The following is a 24,132-nucleotide window of genomic DNA, read 5'->3' as shown; positions in this document are numbered from 1 at the left end:
TACCCATCAAGAAGATTCATTGTAGTTGATGTAACCTCAGAAAACAAGACTATTTTCCCCAAGATTCTGGTATCAAGATTTTGTTTATATCTCTCAAAACTAAAATTTTCAGATGAGAATGCTTCCATATCAGTAACTACAGGAATGAGCAAAGGTGTTATTTCCATATTTTCAGTGCAAGATGATACAAACTTAAGAGACACCTTGCTGGATGTGATTAATCCTTCCGTGATCACTTTTCTTCTGAGCCATTCTAAAAAAGTATTGTGGAAAACCTGTTGATATAAAATAAAATTACAATACAATATAAAATACACATATCAAAACTAAGAGTTCATTTCTGTTCCCCAAAAGGATGTGAACTCACCTTAACTTCCTAATAAGTATTTGATTTCTACATTTAATTTTGGAAAGGATTTGGTCCACATGATAAATTGGGATCTACTTCCTTTAAACTTAAATATATAATTATTAAAATGGGTTTTGTAATTTCTACTGATATTACTTAGAATTCTGTATTCTCAAAAATATTTCTAAATGTATGGAAATAAATATTAAATATTTGAAAAAATATTGATTTGCATGTTTATAGGTGGATTATCATCTATTAATTTGCGGAGATAAAATTAATGTTATTAAAATGAATATTGTCCTTTATCTGACATGTTTTGAAAGGCATTCCAATGTTACTTCCAAATAAAATCTTACTGTTATGTGGATTTATATTCAAAAAGTCTGGATTATAACTGTCTTTGAGTACCTCTGTGAGAGGTGGGTAGTTCAAAAATGTGATAAATAAATTAAAATATAAGCCACCTACAGTTATTGAAAGTGAGTGGGTGGCCATATAAATTATAAATAAATAAATAAATAAATAAATATGGATGGTTACCAAAATAATTATTTTGAGCAATTGAAAAGATTAGATTTAGGAAATGTGTAATTTGTTTTTGAAAAAGCAGCATGTTTCACTTTCATAATTCTTTATAACAATAATTAATAATAACAGAGTATTACAAGATATTTGTCATATCATTTTTTTTGTAAATCAGTTAACTGACATATGTAGATGCTTACTATTTTTTCTTTTTTCTGTTTATTAGTTGCACTGTGTATTACATTGTTTATCCTTTGCACTGTTGTTTATCTTGTAATTTTGTTATAAATTACAAGAAATAAAATTACTGAGTCATGGTGGCGCAGTGGTTAGAATGCAGTATTGCATGCTAACTGTGGTCACAGCCATGCATTTGTTCCTGACCAGCTCAAGGATGACTCAACCTTCCATCCTTTTGTGGTTGGCAAAATGAGAAACCAGATTGTTGGGGGAAATATGCTGACATTTGTAAATCACTCAGAGAGTTCTGAAAAGTATTACTGAGCAGTATATAAGTTTAAGTGCTATTGCTATTGGTAAAATAAAATGCACTTAAAAATAACATATGTACGTTCAGAAAAATAATAATCCAAACACAAAATGGTTGTTTGGATTATTATGACTTCCAGTGCAGTTTTTATCTCCATGGTAACTAATATCTTTAGTTTACAAGAACATTGACAAGGATCTATAACATTTAGCAGATATGTTATTCGTACTTGGGAAGTCAGCCCCCCCAGCCGAGAAAGAAATATTTTTGGGAATGTTAAAAAGGCAGAATATATTTCCCCAAAGGAATAATGGAGAAGATCTTTAAAAAGGCAGAAACCTCTCCCCCACCCAGCCAGACAACTCAGCAGAAACAGCTTTTAGAAATGCAAATGTAATAATGTGTTATGTTTAAGATTTGTGCCTTCCCTAATTTGAGTTAATTGAGATTTATGATGGGAATATCCAGGCTGTATAAAACTAAGAATTCTGTTTTCTTTTTCTGTTCTCTTTTCCTTGTCTTTGTGTGTATATGTGTGTCAAAGTCTTTGTGAGGTAAATGTAACTATTAATTGTCTCTAATCCAAGAGAAAAGAATTTAAAAATTCTGCTAGAAATTCTGCTTAAAATAAGCCACCAAAAGGAAAATACCCTCATCACTCTTTTTGTCTGGCCAGCAAACAGAGTAAAGAGAAATGTGTTCTCTCTCTCTCTCTCCCTCCCTCCCTCTCTTTCTTTTCCTGAAACATGAGGTGTGTCTAGCTATAAGAGCCTCATGAGCTCAAGTTTGCTTGTGTAGGGAAATAATCTTCTTCTTAAGTTTCTTTTCTTATCCTATCACTAATCAGTGAAACTACTATGGAACTAATCCTGGAACACATAAGCATTTATTTTCAATCTCTAATGTGGTATTTTTATCTAAATTGTACATTGGTAATGCTGGGCAAAAAGCTGACATGATGTTTAAATATTTTGAAAACACATATAAAAGGTAGATTCTCCTGCCCCTGGCAAATTGCACACCTTAAAATATTAGGCTTTTAAAATTATTTAGAGCTTTCAGCATTCTCAAGCTGCCCAGCATTTTCAAGTTGCAAGTCCTTAAGTCCTTTTTAACATGTTGCAAATGTTCAGTTTCAGAAATGAGACTTTTCATTTTTTTTGTTGTTCTTATCAGAATCCAACCTCTTTTGTCCTCATCTGTGGTGTCCCCATTTTGTCTGCTTATCTGTTTCTTTAACAACTGCAGTAATGTCTTTTCAAACTCTGTCTGCAAGCTACTCCCCTCCCCAATCCCATTTCTCCATTTCTTATCTTCTGTTCTCCATGCCTTTGTCTGATTAGCAAAGCCTCTCCTGGGTGAGTCCACCCAGAAAAGGGGGGGGAGATCTTTTTCTCATATCTTTCAGCTCTGCACAGATGACACAGTAACCTTTTGGAAGCAGAGCATATTGATCCAGACGCTGTCTCCATCCATTTGAGTCAGAGAATTGGGTATGAATACAGCCATCCACTAGAAAACCACCATGCAACCAGAGTGGAACAGTTCTTTCCAAGTCCTACCATCCTCTCAGATGTCTGTGAAAGCTGCAAAGGAAGGAAGGAGTCCTAAAGATATTGCCCCCCACGTGAAGCCTCAGAAGGAAACTAAGAAGACTATAGGGCAAGGGCAGAAACTCATTGTAAGATTTTGTTTCTTGCCTCATTTGTATTGTAATAAGCCAGTTGAATGTATTTATGGAGAGAAGGCATTTGGGAATGGTTTACACAGCAAGTACTGAATACCTTGGACTTCTCTTCTGGTGGGAGGGAAAATTTGTCCAAGATGCTTGTATTGCCTGTTTTATATGAGTAGCTGCATGCACACACGTACACACCCCATTCAGAACCACACTAAGCCTATCCCCTTCATCTACCTCCATGTAAAGAGACTGGTTATTGCTTTGTGACATTAAAGCTTTGTATGCACAACTTGTATGCACAACTTCCTGCAAATTCCAAGGGGGAGAGAACCAGGCCTCCTCAGGTGATTTGCAATTCATATGCTTTCACTGAGGAGGTAGCAAGAAAAAGATCTCCAAACCCAAGCCCTGAATATGTTGCACTGGTGGACTCAGAGTGGGAGTCCTAGGGCTCACTGTGTACAATTTAAGAAAAATTAATAGACTGGCTTGCACACTGGCTAACCTAAATTGGACATCACAAACCTGGATGCACTGAACTAAGAGCTGAGGCAGGAAGCAATCCTTGAAAATGGGCAGCCAGTGGTTATGTACTGAGGAAAACATGGCTGTGAAACATTTTGGGAGACATGTGCAGACCTGACTGGAAGCTCAAAATGACATCCAACATTTGAAAATGATTGGCACAGAATATTGGACATTATAAATTTCGTTTCCACCTAACAGAATTTTTGCCCTGACTTTTACACCTTTATGGGTTGGAAGCTCCTCTTTTGGGAGCCACTGCAGGGATCTTTTTCTGCTGTTTCCATTAGTGTCTTCCCTTTTTGCATTAAGAGTTTAAAAGTTTGTTTATCAATTTTCGCTATCCAGATAAATTTTTAATCTTGTGCCAATAAAAGTGTGTACTCACACTCTTATGACACAAAAGGGGATTGTGGGAAGTCACCCCCCCAGAGAAATATTTTTGGGAATGTTAAAAAGGCAATTTTAGTAAGCTAAAGAAATTTTGAGATTTGTATAACATTTCATAAAATCAAATTTTAAATAAGTATTTGGCAATATGGCTCCTCTGAATTCCAGGACATCTGTTGCATTTTAAATTTGTGCCAGAGTGTCCCAAATAAAAAATAAAATAAAATGGCTGTTATGTATGATCGATAGGATATCAAATATGATAACTTCATGCTATTTTATGATAGCAGTATACTTACAAAAAATCTCAAGATGACATTGCTAAAAGCTCATGAGATTTTATATTGCAAAATTTGGGAGATGGAATGAATGCCTTGATCATTGTTTGTTGATTAAGTTATGGTATGGTAGCTGTAAATGCCATTTATAGGTATATGTTATATTACATATAACAAACTCTGCATATTATTTTATTGACACTGCCACTTATGGCATACTATTATTATAATAAAAATGAATATGAACGGAAGCCAACACAGAGGTCAATGGTTTCAGTAAATATCTCTATGGCAAAAACAATCTCAACTTGTCCTAATTCTGTCTTAGCAGATATGAGGATCCTGTGCCCCTCCAAATTTTACTACTATTACAACTCTCAATATCCCTTATTATTGGAAACTTATTGTGGGAAGTGAGACTGCATTTCTGCAACATCTATAGGTAAAAGAGATTCCCAATCTTTTCCAAAATATTTTAAATTTTAAGAGAAAAAAAATCATTCAACATTTATCAGACAATCAAACTGCAACTGCTTCGAAGTTTTATTTCAGCTTTATGCTCTCATTAAAGGCATGTTTTCAAACATGAAAGGCATAGCATGTGCATGTGTTGGAAATATAATGTAATCATATTACAGGTGAATCTGCAATCCTCAGCTTTTCTAACAGATAGTCTAGTTTACTTTCTATCACTTGGTGCTCCAACAGTAGTCTGGAAACAATCTTCTCAGCAACTGCTCTCACCAACAAATAATTTATTTTAAGAAAGTGGTTAGGTCAAAGGCTAAACATTGTCATAAGTTGAAAACAAACAATCTGAAATAGAATTACTGTATTGTGATAGTATTTCATATGTTGCATATTCACAGAAGAAATGTTTAAAATCTACTGAAATATGTTCCCTTCTATTTACTGGAACAAACTGTAACTGCTATTAAGCTTCTTTTCAGTATTTTATACTGTCATCAGGTAATCAGAATAAAATAGCACCATGCCTATGTCATATGTCTGAAAAGAAACTTTGATTTTGGATTTTAGCAGTTAACAGTTTCAGCTGACTTTCAAATTCCACCCTACAAGTTCAAGATTATCGTAACTATAACCATAACCATTTCAGCCAAACTAAATAGCATTTCACAATATAAGAAAACTCTGATGCAACAGATCTTCCGTTTAGGAGACCTGGAATACAATATGTGAAAGTTTCATCTGGACATCTTAGCAAAACAACAGATAACTTAGTTGGCCTGAAAATACTCTGGGCAAGGCACTTAATTTATGTTTGGTTGAAATTATTTACTACATCAGTTCACAGGCAGTCCTTGTTTAATGTCCATTTGTTCAGCAACCATTTAAAGTTATGACATTGCTGAAGAAAGAAACTCAACGTTCTGACTCTTGCAGTGCTCCTACAGTGATGTGAACAAAATTCAAGCCCACCTGTGTATTTGTACTGCCAGTTGTCCCTACTACTTGGCCCTGCCTGCCACAGCCATTACCACAAACCATTACTGCACCAGCTGGGGTCTTCTTCCAAACTGCCTGCTTTCATGCCAGGGCAGCTGGGGCGGGGTCTTCTCTTATGTGCCAGTTAGGGCCTTCTTTTGCAAAAGAACTCAGCCGGCATGTGAAAGGCAGCTCTGGCTGGCACGATAGTGGAATGTGGTGCAAAGGGCAAGGTGGTGGCATGCAAGCCTGGGCATCAGGGGCAACTGACAGCAGCGGTTGAATGGATGGCAAAAAGAGCAAAGATGGGGCAGAGATAGGTGAAGGGGAAATGAACTGGAGGCAGTCCCTTAGCTTTTTTCTTTTTTTAAATGTTTTATTGATTTTTAACAATTACAATCTTTAGTGCTTAGTAAACAACGTGTTGTCTGGGTTCACATATATAACATTAACTTCTTCAATATAAATCTGTTTAGTACTGCACAATCCAGTGTTTTTTCCCTCATCCTCCTTTCTTCCCCATATTTTTTCCATTTTCCCCTCATTACACAGTTATAATTCTTGCTACTATTGATACATACAAAGCTAAATATAAACATCATATTTTACTAATATTATACAAACAACAATATCAATTCATAAATCAATATCCTGTTTTTCATGTTCCTGTTAAAGTTTGATTTCCCATCAATATTTGAAATATCTTTGTCAGTTATGATTTTCTCCATATTAATTATATTTATATGGCTAAGAGTTTTATTCATACCAACCATCCTCTTATTTTCATATTTCCCATATCAAAAAAAGAAAAAATGCTATTTTAATTCAAAATCATATCTTTCATTATAAAAGTTAATTATATCTAAGGGTTATCAGTTCTTTTAATCATATCCAAACAGATATTTAATCATATAATGCCCCCTCTAATAGGTAAAATCTTCTGTGTTTTAAGACTAACTCTCACTTTCTTTCTTTGCCAATTAGCTTTCCAGGCCAAGGCACTTAAATCGCCCAGGAATTTTCTTTCTATTTTTGTAAAAGTTGCTTGGTATGAGGAAGATGATTTAGGTAGGGTATTTTTGGGGGGCAATTCTGCCCATTTATATTCCTTAAGCAACTCCCACTTTCCTTCTCCCTCAATTTCTCTTTTCATTTTTTGTGTCCCGAGTTGTGACATTTCCCCTGACAGATCTATGTTCCATTCCCCCAAATCTTCTTCCTTATTATCAGGTATATTTTGCAGACCTAAGGGGCAAAGCACTTTTTCCATTTTTGTTGTTGTGGCTAAATTTGCAGTATTTTATTTGTATATGATAGTTTATATTTCCCTTCTTTTATCTCTTCCATCTCTGGGTCAATTTCCTCTGCTTCATCTTCTGATTTCTGGTTTATTTGTTTATACTTTGTAATCATTGTCTGGGAATTTTTTAGTTGTAGATTTAATTTGGAGATTTGATCATTTATATTATCTAAATTATTTTTAATCTCATTATGGTTTCTTTTTGTGTCCTCTTTGTGTGCAACAATTGTTTGGTGAATTAGTTGTAGCATAGAGTATATTTCCTTCTGAAAGGTGTTTATTTTTTCTTGAGACATCATTCCTGGAGATCTTTGATTAGCCTGAGTGGGGGCTTCAAGTGGAGGTGCAAGGTATATTTTCTTACACTTTTAGCTGGGTGTAAAACATCCATTTTATTTCCCCCCTCCAGATAATCTGTCAAAACATTTATGTTCTCCAAATACAAGTCTTGTCTAGTATCACCAATCTTAATAAGAGTAGAATAAAGTTTCATCTAGTTTTCTGGTCTTTATGTGTAGCCTTTATAATCCAATAGGTTCCAGAATATGAGTCCAATCCTAAAAGCACTATTTTGTAGTGATCCTTTGCCTCAAGCGTCCAAGAACTGTCAGTCAGGCAAGGTTGTAATCTACAATATTCAAACTATTCAAAATGTTCAACCATCCTGAAAACAGTTCAGAAGTCTCTCCCAGGCAGACGTAGTCAAAAGTCAATTTTTTCTTTCTTTCCCAATGGTTCTTGAGATTAAAGATCCAAGCTCAGTAGGTATTTATAGTCCAAGAAGGTCAGGGTGATAAGTATGCCAAAATATTTTCCTTTATTGCCAGCTGTTTTCCATTAAGCTAGGAGTCACCAAGCAGCCTGGAAGCTAGTTACAGTGCTATATCAAATCCACCACTAGATGTCATTCAAAATCCATTTTTCGCTCTTAAGACGAAGGGTTGATTCCTTATATTTCACCTCAATTTTTTTTCTAAAAAGAAAATCTTAACAATTATCTCAGTTCTCAAACTTATCAAAACTGTAGCTTTATATTATTTCCACTTCAGTATTATATATTTCTGTCCCCCATAAAAGAAATTAAAACGCCTCTTCCTTCTTATTTTCGGAGGTTTTAGCTTCTTGGGAGCCTTTTCCAGGAAATTCAGTTGTGAAATAGTAAAGAAAAGATCAATATTCTCACCCAGTTCCAAACATGCTGTTTACGATCTGCTAATTGGTGCTTTTCTTTTTCAATTGTCAGTGGCTAATGACTGGCCACAGGAATGTAGCCAGTATTTCCTCTGCTGGTTTGGAAGGCTTTCCTCAGATTGAACGGAACGACAGCCATCTCTTTGTAATCGACAAGGTATCCCTCCTTCTTCGTTGCCTCTTCGGGGTGACTTACACCCTTTTAGGGTCCCCTTTATGTAACAGCTCAGGGCAGAAATGGTATAAATTAGTATAAATAATGTATTTTTGTATTTATCAGATATTCTGTCAAGCCCCTGTGGACAATATCCTTATTTACACCAAAACAAAAGATGAGCACATTAAGCTAGTCAGAACGGTACTGAAAAAACTATGTTCTGCCAAACTGTATGCCAAACTATCAAAATGTGAATTTCACAAAGATCATATTGATTACCTGGGTTATCGCATATCAAATGAAGGGATACACATGGACCCAGAGAAAGTGAGGGTAGTCTTAGACTGGGCACCCACGAAAACCAGGAAATAACTCCAAAGTTTCCTAGGATTTGCAAATTTTTACAGACAATTCATCCCATCTTTTGCACAGATTGCCCTCCCAATTACAAACCTGTTAAAGATCGGGGGGGGGGGATAAGCCAAAGCTCAGTCAACCGTTAAAATGGACAGGAGAATGTCAAGCAGCTTTTGAGAAACTTAAGAGACTTTTTTCTATGGAGCCAGTTTTGAAACACCCGGACCCAGAAATTCCTTTATAATTCAGGCTGACGCCAGCGATGTGACTGTGGGAGCAGTTTTGCTCCAAAGAAACAGAAGGACAATTGCAACCTTATGCTTACACCTCGAGAAAATTGTCAGAGACTGAACAGACTGAGAGAAAGAGGCCTATACTGTACAGTGGGCTTTAGTAACTTCAAGATATTTCCTTGAAGGAAATAAAATACCATTTCAAGTATGGACTGCTCATAAAAACCTTGAAACCATGAAAACACTGAGAAAATTCTCCCCTAAATAAGCAAGGTGGTCCCAACATTTCCCATCATTTAAACTTTACAATTCATTACCTCCCTGGGGAGAATAATTTTCTAGTTGATGCCTTATCACTATAACAGTAAGAAAGCAGAAGTGACCAAACCATTTCTATATCCTCAACAACTGGCAGCCCCTGTAACCACTAGGGCCAATCAGAACCAGTGGAACCTGTTGGAAATACTTTATTAAAGGAATTTAAAACTGCCTTAGAAACAGAGGAATGGTTTTGTAACCATAATAACATGTGTGCATTAAAAGATGGATTAGCGTGGATTGGAAAGAAACTTTATGTCCCAGCAGCCCTGAGACTTAAAGTGATGCAAGCAGGACACAGTTTGAAAACTGCTGGACACTTTGGTTTTGTAAAAACCTTACATCTTATTAAGAGACAATTTTGGTGGCCAATTGAAAAAGGACATAGAAAGCTATGTGGCCAACTGTCCCACATGTGCAGCAGCCAAGAGGCAACAAAGGAAATCCCCAGGATTGCTGCAGCCAGTGGCAAGTCCGTCAGCACCCTGGAGATTCCTATGGGTTTCATTGTAGAACTACTTGAAAGTGCTGGAAACACTGTAATTTGGGTCATAACAGACTTGTTCTCCAGACAAGTTCATTTCATTCCATGCCCCAAGATTCCAACTGCAAAGACTTTAGCTAAACTTTTTGTGCAGAATGTATCGATTTCATGGGGCTCCACAACGTATAATTTCAGACTGAATGGTTCAATAAACTTCTAAGTTCTAGAAGGCTTTTCTGGATCGGTTCTAGTCAAGGGCTATCAATTTTCCACCATCCTCAAATGAATGGGGGGGGGCAGAGAGACTTAACTCAGTTCTAGAACAATACCTAAGATATTTTATTAATTACCAACAAGACAATTGGGCCGACCTGCTACCGTTTGCTGAGGTTGCCTATAATAATGCTGTATACTCTAGTACTGGTTTCACTCCATTTCAAGTAGCAAATGGTCAAACCTTTGTGGCCATGCCTGAACTCCCCCCCAAAGAACCTGAGATCCCCTCTTTTCAGGAGTGGATCAAACAATTGCAAAACACCTGGCCAGTGGTCAGGAAGACCTTGGATGAAGCCAGGGAGGCCTATAAAGCCTAAGCTGACAAACGGAGGGTAGAGCAGAAACCATATAAAGTTGAAGACCATGTGTTCCTCTCTACGAAATATTTACAATCTTTATAACCTTCAAAGAAATTATCAATCCTGTGACTGTTGAATTAGATTTGCCAAAGAATCTATGGCAAATCCACCCTGTTTTCCACTGCAATTTGCTCAAACCAGAGGTTACCTCTAATCTCAGGCCTCCTGCACCACCAGTGCCAACATCTATCATGGTTGAGGGAGAACAACATTTTGAAATCAAAGACATTTTAGACTCTCAAAAACACCATGGGATGACACAGTACCTAGTAGCTTGGAAGAATTTCCCTTCTGCCCAGATTGAGTGGGTGTATGTTAGAGCCCCTAAACTTTTAAAACGCTTTCATTCTACATATCCTGACAAACCTCATTGACTTTCTATGTTGTTGTTCCTCGTCCCTTTTTGTTTTCTAGGTAGATTTCCTGTTCTTCTAGGTCCCCAAAGCCTCTGTGTTTTCCCTTGCATATATATCCTATTTTTGGGGCTTGCCATTCTGCTGGGAGGAGGGGGAGCTTGGGATAACTTTCACTTTCTGCTTTCCCTCTCCTGCCTCTATCCTTGAGAAAGGAATGTGTCTCCCTTATCAGGGAGGCGGTTACAGAGAAACAAAAGTTGGAGAAGACCTTGAGATGTGCACCAACTGTTCCAGTTACCTGCACATCATACCATCTATGGATTGGCTGGAATTCAAATGGACATTATGACTTTGGTGGGAGAAGGAATATTGCTAGCTTAACTATATTGTTTGTGCGGGATTTTCCCCAGATCTCGCCTTGACTTCCCTGTCACTGACCCCTAATAAAAGTATCCTTTTGAGACAATGCCTGTTTCAAGAGTTCTGTTTTCTTGGGTGGTTAGTTGAAGTGGGTCCTTGCAGATATAGTTGTAGGTTTCATATTCAATTCTCAAATAATCCAGTATTGAATCTTTATGTCAAGAACATGTAAATAGGGAGTATTTCCACTAAAATAAAATTAACCAAACTTTAAGTATCCTTCAGAGCATTGCTCATCTCTTGTCTCAGGAGACATGATATTCATAGAAAACCTCCTCTAAAGGTCTGGGCTTCTCCAAAATAACATGGCTTGTATTAAACAGAGTTGCACTGAAATAATGAATTACACAGAACCATGCCAAACAATCTTGTACAGATAGAGCTCCCCACTCAATGGTGTGCTGACAAATATATAACAATTGGCTCTGTTGGCTCTACCATTGCCACTGTGTTACACTGCTAGCTGCCAAACAGCTGATTGATGCACTAGGCATCACAGCTCGGCTCTCAACTGGCTCACTAAATTCCAGAAAATTTAAAAATTGGCTCTTGGGAACTGATGTGAGCTGAGTATAACACTCCACTGTCTCCAGCCTAATGCAAGTAAAAACAAAAACATTTTTGCCTTAAAAATACTGACTATTGCAAGCAGGAACTTCAGATTAAAAAAAATCAACAGAAAACTAAGGCCTATCAACTGATTTTTGTCAAAATAAAAAGCAGCCAAATTAAGAATATTTGCTCATAACAATTTAAACAACCAGTAGGTCTTTAAATTAATATGAGAATTATGATCCTAACAGAGAACGTGCCTTTTAATACAGAGAATAATACGACTTCTAATGCATTATATTCAGAGACTGAGTATACAAAAGGCTGAATGTTTAAAATAAAGGAAATATTCTTGAGGTCTCCTTGCCCTGAAGAATCATCTTCCATATTCTTCTCTAACCTGTATTTTAACCAATTCCAACTTCCATGAAAGACAAAATAAATTAAAAATTCTGTAAGAAAAAAGAAGCAAAATCATCATGAATTGCAGTAGGTCTATGAAATATATAAGTATACTGTTAATCCTTGTTCATTGACCACTTGATAAGCAACCATTAAAGCTACAGCAGCACTGAATTAGCGGTCTTACAATGTTTCTCATAGTTGCAGCTGCAGTCACCTCACTGCAATTTGGAAGTTGGCAACTGGCTCAATAGTTGCAGCATCCCATGATTGCCATTTGCGACCTTCCATGCTGGCTTCCAATAAGCAAAGTCAATTGGGAAGCTAGCAAGAGGTCAAAATGACAGCAATTGGGCCTGCTATATTTGCCATTGTTAAGTTGGCACAGTCACACCACACTGCACTTTCCAACTGCTTCTCTTAGTGACATAATTGCCAATCCCAATTAAAAAATTAAGCAAGGACTATCTATATTGTCAATGAACTGTCAATCCTATTTTGAATGTGTATGTTAGCTTCATATAGAGCAAGATGGGCAATTAATTTTCCCAAGGAATCATATGAGAAACTGGGACTACTATAGAGACCAGCGCCCTGACCCCTGATGCTGACACCATCGGCCAGACTGGAACCACTTGTGGGCCAGATGTAAAATGTAGGCTATAAAATGTCCAGGTCTGATATAGAGGATGGGGTCACACAACATACTATGCTGAAAAATTGTTAATTAATTCTTGCAAACTGCCGTTTTGTTTTCATCTTTAACTTGCTTATTTTAACCAAATGTGCTTTTGGCAGCCTATGAGTCATCCTCAAATGAGAAGGAGCAAAATGAAGCTCTTTGTAGACCAGATAGACATACTCTATTGCTCCTGAAAATATCTCCCACATTCCAATTTTGAGCAAAAGACCATTCATCTGTCCCGCAAGAATGCTAATACCAATTTTCCTCACAAACGCTGTTTCTTTCTGAGGAGAATTAGGGAGAAGGAAGAATGAGCAATTATATAAGAGTGCCTGGTTCAAGCTGGTCTACAAACTAATGCCTTGAGTAATCTGGTTCTGGAAACCATAGGTAACGCGTGCTGGATAAGCTCAGTCAGATATGGGGAACTTCTTTATTTAAGGAACTATCTGCATGCAGTTTGTTGATGGAAAAATTCTCTATAACAACTCATATCTTGTGTGCCTTGCACTTAGCTTCAATGGGAAACCTCTCTTTACAAATCTTGATTCTTGCCTGGAAAAGACAATTAATTTGTTCTTACAGCAAAAGGTAGGACTAGGTGTGAACACCCAGATGGCTCTTCAGAATGAAAGTTTAGAACTCCAGTTTCCTGAAGATCCAGCATTTAATTACATAACCCTTTTTGTTTAGTATGAAAATTCCTTAAGACTATGTCAGGGGTCCTCAATCCCCAGTTTGTGGACCAGTACCGGGCCACAGCATGCTAACAACCAGTCTGCACGAACAAGCAAAGCCCCATCCGCGGGATGCAGGCAGCACACAAAACCATGCACCCTCTAGTTTGCGGGAAAACCTCTCTCCACAGAACCAGTCCCTGGTGTCCAAAAGGTTGGGGACCTCTGGACTATGTACCATAGCATTTGACATAGTTTGATTAAATATTTTCTAAAATTCTTGGGCTACTTCAAACTTCCAAAACTGTAAATGCATTGACTGTTTAAACACTATTGTTTTTTAAAATAATCATAATATTAAAACTAAATGTAACTGCACATTTATTTTAAACATACATATGCAACATAGAATTATAGTCTAAGGCAGCTCAGAAGTGCCATCTTGTGGTAATTGTTTTCAACAAACACAATAACTTTTTGAATGTGTATTAACTGCTTAAATTCCAATCATATTTTATAAATTTCTAACAATACCATAAAATATGTAAATCTAATCAAATATTTTTTAAAAAATGGACAGTCAAGTAATGCTGCATTTTCAAAAATATTAAGGCATGTTTTTAAAGATTGAAATCTGTTTCACCTGATGTAAAGTCAATTTAATGATATAGTTCAGGAATTTGTGTCACAAAATTGCTTAGTTATTCATCATTTCCAAAATTAATTTCTATTTATTAACAATGGCTTCCATGGTTCATAAATGTCTTCTATAACATAGTTCTTTCAAACAAATTTTTATTAATTATGTTTACAAAAGATGGGCAAATGGATGGAGCAATTGTAAGACATGCAGATGCAGATTGAAAAATAGTGGATGGTATAAGTAGTGGATAGTTTTGCTGCAATGAATGATTATGAAAAGAAGCAAAATGGACAACAATAAAATCATGTTTTTGTTCATTTTGTTATATAGAATTGAGAGTTGGGATATCAGAAGACACATAAAAGCTATTTAAATTTAATCCATGTTTTGTCTGATTGGTTAAATATAGTTTGGAGATCAATTCTATTTTTTCTTTTTCTTTTTAGGCTGTGTGCCATTCAGCATGTGAGTTCCTATTTTAAGTTGAAATTTTAACTTTTCCTCCCTCTCAGGGGCTGATTCCACATACTGGCTGCCAGGGAACAGATGGCCCAGTAGGTAGCTCAAGTCATAAAAACATTCAGAAACCTCACACAGATAAATGATGTTAAAAACCTCATACTTAATTCTTTCCCATTTTAACACTTTCTAATTCTCTGATCTGGGCAGCTTAGACAGCCTTAGGCACTCAGTGGTAAGAAGAACAAGGGACTGTGAAGAGCCCCAAAGGGATCTCTGCACATTAGGGGAGTGTAAGTCAAAATGGCAGCTGTTATTCAACGTGAACAAGGGTAAAGGGAGGCACATTGGTGCCAAAAATCCCAACTACTCATAGAAGCTAAGGGTATCAGAACTTCATCAGTGATTGATGAAGAAAGGTATCTTGGAATAATGAGAAAGAATTGACACAGTGTATATCCATTGCAAAAAAAAAAAAAAAAAAAAGCCAGCAACATATCAGGGATAATATTTTCAATATTGGTATTAAAAATAGGAGTCCAATATTATAATGCCGTTATATAAATCAAAGGTGTAACTGTACCTGGAACATTGCACAGTTTGGGTTACTACAAGGATACAGTGGAGCTAGAGAAAGTTCAGAGCATAGAACTAAGACAATTATGGGGTGGAGTAGTTTCCCTATGAGGAAAGATTGTGACATTTAAGGCTTTTTAGTTTAGAAAAGAGGCAAATGAGAAAGAACATGATTGAGGTACACAAAATAGTGAATGGTGCGCATAAAGTGGATAAGGAGAAGTTATTTTCCCCTTTCCAAAATAATAGAACCAGAGCTCAATGAAATTGAATACTGGAAGAATCAAAAAAGATAAAATGGCTTTTTTTCCCCCAATGCAAATTAAATTTTGGAATTTGCTACTACAAGCTGTGAAGCTGGCTGGATCAGGATTGGACCAAGTCATGGAAGTGATAGGAATCAATGGCTATTAGCCTTGATGATGACTTAGAAGGTTATCTGCTGAGACACTAATGGGCTTCCTTGGTTAGCCATTATGAGAAAAGACCTTGGAATAGGTGGGCCACTGGTCTAATCCAGCAAGGCACTGCCTATATTCTTATTCATTTAAACCAAAACCTACCTTATCAGATGAGAGTAGATAAAGAGGAGTTAAAGAAGGAATAGTACTTATTTCACAGCTCAACCCCAATAACTTCAGGATTTCAACAAGTACATCGTATCTTCTGGTGTTGCTTATTTTGAGCAGATTGAAGTCATCCTTAGATCGACATAAACTTTTGATATTCACTTCCAAATGTGCCTATAAAGGCAAAAATAATATTTTTTATTGAAAACAACTTTATAAAACAACAATCAATAATCATCTATTGGGTTATTTAACTGTTACATAATCATTTTCAAATCAATTTCTTGTTTTAATTTCTGTCACTTCAGTTATTAAATAACCAAGTATTAAATTTACTGTATATACTCACATATTACCTCATTTCTGGATAAGCTGGCCCTCATATTTCATGGTACTTTGATTAAAAATTTCAGAGTTCGGTTATCTATGGGTGGGGTTATATATGAATATATACAGAATATATAAGTACTTTTAAAAGTATTAACATATATTCATAGATAAATCTAATGCAATGTTTTGGGTATATTTTGGCACCCAAAATTCTCAGTTTATCCACATGTATATAAGGTAACTAAATAAAACTATTAATAAAATATTATTATTAATAAAAATTGCATCTAAATATTGAGGCAATATAAAAGGCAACAGCGATAATCTTATGAGAAGGAACTTATCACAGTTTTTTGTAAAATATTTAATACAGTTGCCTCAATTTAACTAGAATCCATTTAAACATTACAGGAGTTTCCATTCCGAATTATGGGGTTAGGTTCCAGAGTCTATGGTGCTTTCTTCCTCCCAGAGTAGTCATCTGCAATTGTTCCTTTTTGTTCTCCCAGATGAAGGTCTTGCATTTATAAACAATTTCCTGGTTAATGATTGGAACAATATATTTAACTAGCTAGATGTTCCCAATTGTAGGGTTCTAAATGGATCCCTAGCAGCAGTTGCCTTAGTCAGAGCAAGCTGCTCATCATGTGCCTCATACTTGTTTCTTTGCTACATGTATAACTTAAATCTAATCTTAAACAAAATACTTTACAAAAATCTGTCCACCATTCTGGGCCAGGATAAAGTAACAAAAAAATAAGGCTCAAGTTACAGATCCATGAAATTTTTTAAATATATATTGAGGTCTGGTCTCTATTTATCAATGGGGATAGTGTAGGCCATCTGAATATATAAAGTTCACTACCTAAATCATGGTAATGAAATACTGTCTATTTATCAACTGAAAATTTAGCATAAAATCCTACCATGAAAGAAGAATGGGAATGACCAGTGCTTTTCTTCTAAAAAAAAAATGGTGCCGGAACTCACACAGGTCATACAAACCGCCTTGCCTACCCTACAAGATTCCATCCCAAAAAGGTGCCGGAACTCCATTCTGGGCATTCTATGAGAAAAAAAGCCCTGGGAATGACACACTACATCAGACTTCCACTAACCCAGTGGTTCTCAACCTTTTTAATGCCGCGACCCCAACTGGTCGTAAGTCGAGGACTACTCAACCGGTTGTAATCGAACACTACTCAACTGGTGTAGCACCGTTTGCAGAATGGGACTTTTGGCGGACTCAGCAGGGCAGAGACAGCCTGGACAATTCCTATTGGCTTTTGAAAGCCAATAGAATTAAACTCTATTCAAGAGAGTCTATTCTACTGGCTTTCAAAAGCCAATAGAATAAAAGGGAGTAGCACAGCTAAAGGGGAAAAAAATGGTGGACTGCGTTGTTTGGCGACCCCCATGAAATGGTCATTCGACCCCAAATGGGGTCCCGACCCACAGGTTGAGAACCACTGCACTAACCTTAAAATTACTTTAAGATTCCTAAGAACTCTGTCTGTCTATCTACCTACCTATTTACCTACACACACGATAAGGCTTTTCAAACTCTCCTTTCTCATTACAACCTATTTCAACTTCCAGATAACCACCATGAGTTAAGGGACCCTTCACAAAATAGGTAAATTACATGTTTCTCATTTATTTTGAAACATTGAAGTGCTTTTGGTTTATGAAAAGGTACTTTGAATCCAAACTATAATTCACCAATTTTCTAATATATGTAATACTAACTTGCATAAGCGGTTACCCATTGTGTTTACCATTTACCACCATTCTGCAATCAGCAATCAGCATTATTTAAGAAATATTTGAAAAATAAGAAACAAAATAGAACTTGTTTATACTGTACCTGAGAAAGAATTGCTTCTCCTCCTTTATTTCCATATGATAAATGAACAATCATTATATCTTTATCCGGACTATCAAAATAACCAAGTGGCTTTATGGGATTAAGTTTTTCTGAAATGTCCACCTCAAATATTTTTCCACTAGCTAGAGCATTTAATTTAATCTCATTGTTCTTATCTTTTAAAAATATTAATGTTTGTATTGTGTCCATTATTTCATTCTTATTTTTTATTTTTATACCACCAAATGTGAAAGAAGTAGAAAGTCCCAATATCTTCCCACCTTTTGATATGAAAGCTAGAAATTGTTTGGACACAGCATCTGAAATGGGTTCTGATTCAGCAATGATCAGAAGCAATGCATTGTCAATCCAAGGAACAGTCAAAACTTGTTTCTCTAACAATTGGTAGATGGTGTAAGCATTAATATCAACACAATCCATTATGACTGATTTTATTTCTTCAAATTTCAGTTTTTTAGAATCAGAACCAAGATAAATTAAAATATTAGGAGGCTTCCCAGTCAAGTTTACTTTTTGCATATTTCCTGTTATACAGTCACCACTAACTTCTTCTACACCACCACTATAATCATCCGGAAGATCTGGGATGTTTTCTGCTGAGGCAAATTTAACTGACTCGATTGTACTGTTCTCCAGTTCCAAACATTCATGGCAGCTTGAAAGATGTAAGTGATGATGATCTGAAGTATCTCCTTCCTTTTCAGATAATTGCTCAAGTTCCTCATGATATCCATTTATTGTCTGCAGTCTGCATTTCTCTCGGTGCATTTCTTGATCACTGCTTCCTCCACAATCATTAGTTTCCACCTGAGATTTATCAATATTTTCAAAAAGTGAGTCTCGTGACAGTTCTCTAGCCTGTATCTGACCAGCCTTCTCCTCTTCTTTGGTACTTGGAGCCAGTTTTAATTCTTCCAATGCCGATTTCTTCAAGTTCACAGCTAATACACGTTAAATAAGTTATTAAACAAAATACATGAACATAGCAGCACTAAATAATTCTTCCTTTAATATAAACTTAAACTGATAATCCAATTTTAAAATACATTGTGTAGATCTGAATGCATTTTACTTCTTGCATGCTTGTAATGCATTTTAAGATTACATTTCTGCAAATGTTTAATTTAGTTTTTTTCCTTTGAATTATGCAGAGATATCAATCTACCATATTCATCAATTTATGAATGGGACATACTAAAACTCTGAACCCTACTATTCAGGGGAGACGCTCCTAAATTTCTCTGAAATGGAAGTTGTTCAGGGTAGACCAGGGTTGGATTATTTATTTCTGAAAACCACTGAAGTGCTCCCAGAAAAAAATGATTCAGAGAGATGTTTAGCATGGCCCTAAAAGAAATGGAAAGTTCTGGCGTTCTTTGAAATTTTCTGTTCCTGGTAAATTGTTTTATCTGCACTCTAGGCATAGATAAAATGGTTCATGAAATTATGCTATATATGGCTAAACACATAGACTGGTGTTATATATTGCTGTCGGTCCTATAATAATATTTAATTGACTGATCTATATCTTGTCCTTCCCCTGGGAGCTGAAGATGTATTTAGCACTCCCTCCTCTAATTTTTTTCCACAACAACCCTAGGAGACAGTTTGGCTGAGAGAGATCAACTAGCCCCAAACATTCAGTGACGTCCTATGACTGTGGACGGATTTGAGTCTGGGTGTTCCCAGGGTCAAATCCAAAACTTGAACCATACCACCACATTAGCTGGTTTGTTTAGTTCTGACTTAATATATTTTGTGAATTCAGCAATTAAGGACAAACCATTTCAAGTTTGACAATTGTAAATATCCCAACCTAAAAATATCCCATTGAGTAGGTGAGGCAAAGTAGTTATCAGAAGGATGGGATAGAAAAAGGGGGTTCCAGGCCAGATTTTATTATTTAAGAGTTAGACAGCTGGAAAAAGACTGGATTTCATTCAGATGCCTGCTCCACCTCAAGCAATATTATCAATTGGCACTGTAGCAAATATGGCCCTGCATCAGGTATGGAATGACCTATTTAGGGGAAGAGTTTCTTTCCTAGCTCAATAAGGAGACTGTGGCACTGGTTCTTCACTCAGTCAACATACTCCCCTCCATTAACAACCTATAAATTGAAAGATCAGATACAATTATCCCATTCACAGGTGATAATAACTCAGAAGAAATGAGCAAACCACTCACCCATACTAAAGCCCAAGAAAGAGATAGTAAAGAACTTCAACCCATGTTACGCTGTCTTCAATCATTGTACAAGTCAACAGTGTTGTGAGTCCTCGCCTGCCAGCAGATCTGGCAGCCGAGTCAGATGAATCAGATGAGGGGGAAGGGTTGCCTGGGATCACATCTGAGGAGCAGAAGACTCAGAGCTAGATGTGTGACACTGGGCCATCTACTCACTTTCAGGCAGAGAGACAGTTGGGTTGGGGGCCTGAACTGAGCGAAGAAGAGGGACAGCTGGGGCCTGTTCCAGATGCATGGATGCGCAGAGAGAAGCATGCAGGACAATGGAGGGCAGTGGGGTGGCTCTCCAGGAAAAGTAAAAGACTCTAAGAAGCCACACCCTGGCTGGACTATAAAAAGGAGAGGCATGGGAGGGGCTGGTTTCAAGTGCAACTGTTCAGCTATGGCTTCGTGCTTCTGTTGTTGGATTTCTTGCCTCAGGATTCTTGAACATTTAACCAGGTTTGTCTGATTTCTCTGTGTTTGAGTGACTTAAACTTTGAGCATTCCAGCTGAGAACTCAGAGACTGATCTTGTTTGTTTCAACAGCTAAAGGACTGGTTGGAGTTTTGTTCCATAAAAGCTGTGTCAAAATAAAAGGGGTTTATCTTACAAAGTCCTGCCTTGTTCAATGCAAAGGGGGTTCTCCTAATGAGTAAGCGGTTGAGCAATATTCACGGAGGCTGGGACAGAACAAACAGGAACATGGAAACTAAGCATATTTGACCTTGGAATTAGGCATCATTTAAGAGTGCTTCATAAATTTGGCAGAAGGAGAGCTTCTGGGCCACCAAATGGCAAAGACACTTTTTATTAGGCAGGGCTTTTTGTTTAAGAAGCACTCCACAATCTAATATATATTATGATATATTGCTTCTAAAAAAAATTCAAATTCCAAATTAAAAGTTAATCCCGTCATTTCATTGGTAATTTCCCCTGGGATGATGAGGAATAATGTCATAGGTAAATTCTGCTGAAGTTGATCACATATTCCTGAGCAATTGTGGTCAAGACTAGGTCTTAAATGCGTAACCACATACATGTGATAAATATTAGTCCTAATAATTTATAATTAAGTGTTGCACAAATGGTCTTTTTTTATCTTTTCCATGCCTATTGCAAATTTCTGGGGGGGGGGGGAAATGAGAAGAGGATACGATCAGGTGGACTTCTAATTGACAGGGATTAAAGCAGACGAATTTGCAAAGAATGATGAAACTCTGAATTTGAGAATAGTTTATATGCCACCAAAATATATACTTTTGTTGGGGATAGCCAAATGGGTGTACTTACAGACAATTTTCTGAGGCACCATCCCATTATCCATTTGGAGTCTGTCTTCCAAGAATGCTATCCCAAGGCTACTAAAATTATCTATGCTGGCTTCAGCAAATAAGATGTAAGGCTTCCCAGTTTTAAACGCCAAAGGGGAACAAAAATCTGACCATTTCACAATCTGAAGAAAGATACACAGAATAATTTTCACATTAATGCATATACAGTTAGAATATTGAAATGCATCATAAAATTAAATTAATATTCCTACCATTACTGTTCAGTTTCTAAATTAAGTTAAAAGAGATTAAATACATCTACCAAGTCATGTTCCAAATTATACCCATGGTTAATGAAAAACCAATGGGAAGAATAATAAATTCCAATTAATAAATTCCAATTAGTTTTGATCATGGTAAATGAGAAAATAGCAAACAAAGAGGGAAATGCAGGATTAGGAATTAACAGACCTATAAATTTCTTATGGAGGCTCAACTCAGCTTACATAAAAGCTATGCAAAAAGCTATTATCAAGCTTTTATGGAGTTCCTAGGTATTTTTGTGGAACAAGAACTGGGAAATTGTTGTAATTTGGACACATTATCTTCCCTGTTAAGAACTGGCTTTTAAAAACAAAAGTCAGTACTTCAAGTTAGTTTAAAGACTTATTAGCAAAAGTATTTAGCAAAAGTATTTTAAGAAAACATACCTTTTTTGCTGAGTAAGTTACAGCTTGTGAACTACTTCTTTGAATAAAAATACCTTCGGTTACAAATGTAATATGTTCATCTTCAACTATTTGTTCCAAATAACTAAGACGCGATACAATAAGTAATGTCCATTTGTTTAAATCATCAAGGGACTGAAAAGAAATCAATTATATAATTTTAGAAAAATGCAACATGGGTTATACTTTACAAACTCTGGACCTTGTTCTATTCCTGATGTATCTATTCAGGAAGACATTTTTTAATAGCAGTTTAAAAACTGAGCTTAGAAAGGTAAATCTATTTTAATTTTAATCAAGAATAGATGTCATATGCAAGGAAAAATATTAAAATCAAACCCATTCTAAATGGTCAGTATTTAAGTATACCTGATAGAAGTTTTCAGTTTTGTCACTGCCAAATAATAGTGTGAAATAGCTCAATATTAATACTACCAATAAATACAGTTTTGGGATAGATTTGCCATCTATGCAGCAACGCTTTCATTTCCTCTACCACTATTTCTCTAAAATACTGCTAACTTCAAATCATTCCTGTTTACATAGAAATAAAGACTTGGTTGCAGATAAAAGTTTATCTACTAGGGCAGTGGTGTCAAACCTATGGCACGGGTGCCAGAAGTGGCACTCAGAGCCCTCTCTGTGGGCACGTGTGCTGTCGCCCAGTCCCAGGCCTTCAGCTGGGTTTTATAAAACCTTTTCGCTTTAGGCCTCCGCCCCCATGTGCAAAGCCCACTTATGCACCTGATGATGCATAAGTGGGCTTTGCATTGCAGAGCATTGCAGGACTCTAAAATGTTCGCCATCACTGTACTAGGGAGTAAACCTAATAAACTACAACATGATTTACTTCTGAATATCATGTAACTGCTTCAGAGATGCTTATCAGACATGTCCTTAAAATATACAAGTCTCCCATTTCTTATTCTTCTAATTTTATCAAATAATTTAAAGCTAAAACAGAATTTCTGAGCAACAGTTCAGAAAAAGCTATCTGGTGAGTAATCCTTCATCCTATAATAAATCAAAGAATTAACTAACCTAAAGAATTTAAAAAACATAAAGTCAACAGTAAAATCTGGATAAATCTGAATTTAAGTTAATGTGAACTTACTAAGGGATCAGACAAATATGAAATATTAAGACTTTCGCTGTTTTGAAATAATTAAAATAAAATAGCACCTTTGTGGGAATATAAATTATCTAGTCTTTTAGGGAAGAGATGACCACTAGTTGACTTCTTGAAATAAAAGAAATTTGAGACAGATAACATGATCATAGAAATCCAAAAAATTAGAGTGAGAGAAAGATTCAAGGCAGGAAAAGGGGAAAAGAAAAACCTGTCTTTTACAGTTTTGTACCTGATAAATAGCAGTCAAACCTACAGAAATGACAGATAAATATATTACATTTCAAAGGATTTTTGAAGAGAAGGGAAAGAAGCTTGCCATTACAACGACAGCAACAATATTTGCTCATGCAAATGCATTTTTCAAAAGAGTTCTTAAAGAAGAAATGAAAAGATGTGGAATATTTTGAAAGAATCTTCATGACAATAAATGAATAAGATGAATGATAACTTATGCAGAACTACTGGAAAATAAATCAGGTTATGAATATAAGAGAGACATGAAAACTAGAGAAGAAATATTAATATTAGGCCAAGAGACAAAAATGATTAATGACTTTTTACTGGATTTACAAAAGACTACTATCAAGGTTTGGGGGGGGGGGGGAATTGAGATAAGGAAAAATTTAGACAGATCAATTTCTAGACAGCATCCTAGTTAAATTAATTTCAGAATATTGAGCGAAAGAAAACAAGATCAAGTTGACTTTTTGCTAAGACATTTCTATACATTTCTGGAAACCTTTTATGGGCTTTTAACTGACATATATTAGAAATGTTAATGATTTTTTGGATTGGTGGATGGGTAAAGATTGAAAAAGGAAGAGATTAATGTAATCTGAAAGGGGGTAGAGAG

At 36.2% G+C, this 24,132-nt stretch overlaps 1 protein-coding gene across 1 annotated transcript in view; it reads right to left on the bottom strand.

The window, feature by feature from the left end:
* Positions 1 to 24,132, bottom strand: part of HLCS (holocarboxylase synthetase) — a 75,111-nt gene that overhangs the window by 48,026 nt on the left and 2,953 nt on the right. The window contains exons 2-6 of the mRNA XM_039370019.1: positions 22,130 to 22,282; positions 21,439 to 21,601; positions 17,899 to 18,860; positions 15,696 to 15,875; positions 4 to 275 (exon numbers count right to left, since the gene is read on the bottom strand). Of these exons, the coding sequence (XP_039225953.1) occupies positions 4 to 275; positions 15,696 to 15,875; positions 17,899 to 18,860; positions 21,439 to 21,601; positions 22,130 to 22,282 (1,730 nt within the window). The remainder of the gene's footprint in view (positions 1 to 3; positions 276 to 15,695; positions 15,876 to 17,898; positions 18,861 to 21,438; positions 21,602 to 22,129; positions 22,283 to 24,132) is intronic.

Source organism: Crotalus tigris, unplaced genomic scaffold, assembly GCF_016545835.1.
Source record: "Crotalus tigris isolate CLP2741 ecotype Arizona unplaced genomic scaffold, ASM1654583v1 scf7180000017601.7605149639:7615979, whole genome shotgun sequence".
Lineage (NCBI taxonomy): Eukaryota > Metazoa > Chordata > Lepidosauria > Squamata > Viperidae > Crotalus > Crotalus tigris.
Note: the sequence above shows the minus strand (reverse complement) of the source record. Positions and strands in the feature narration are given on the sequence as shown.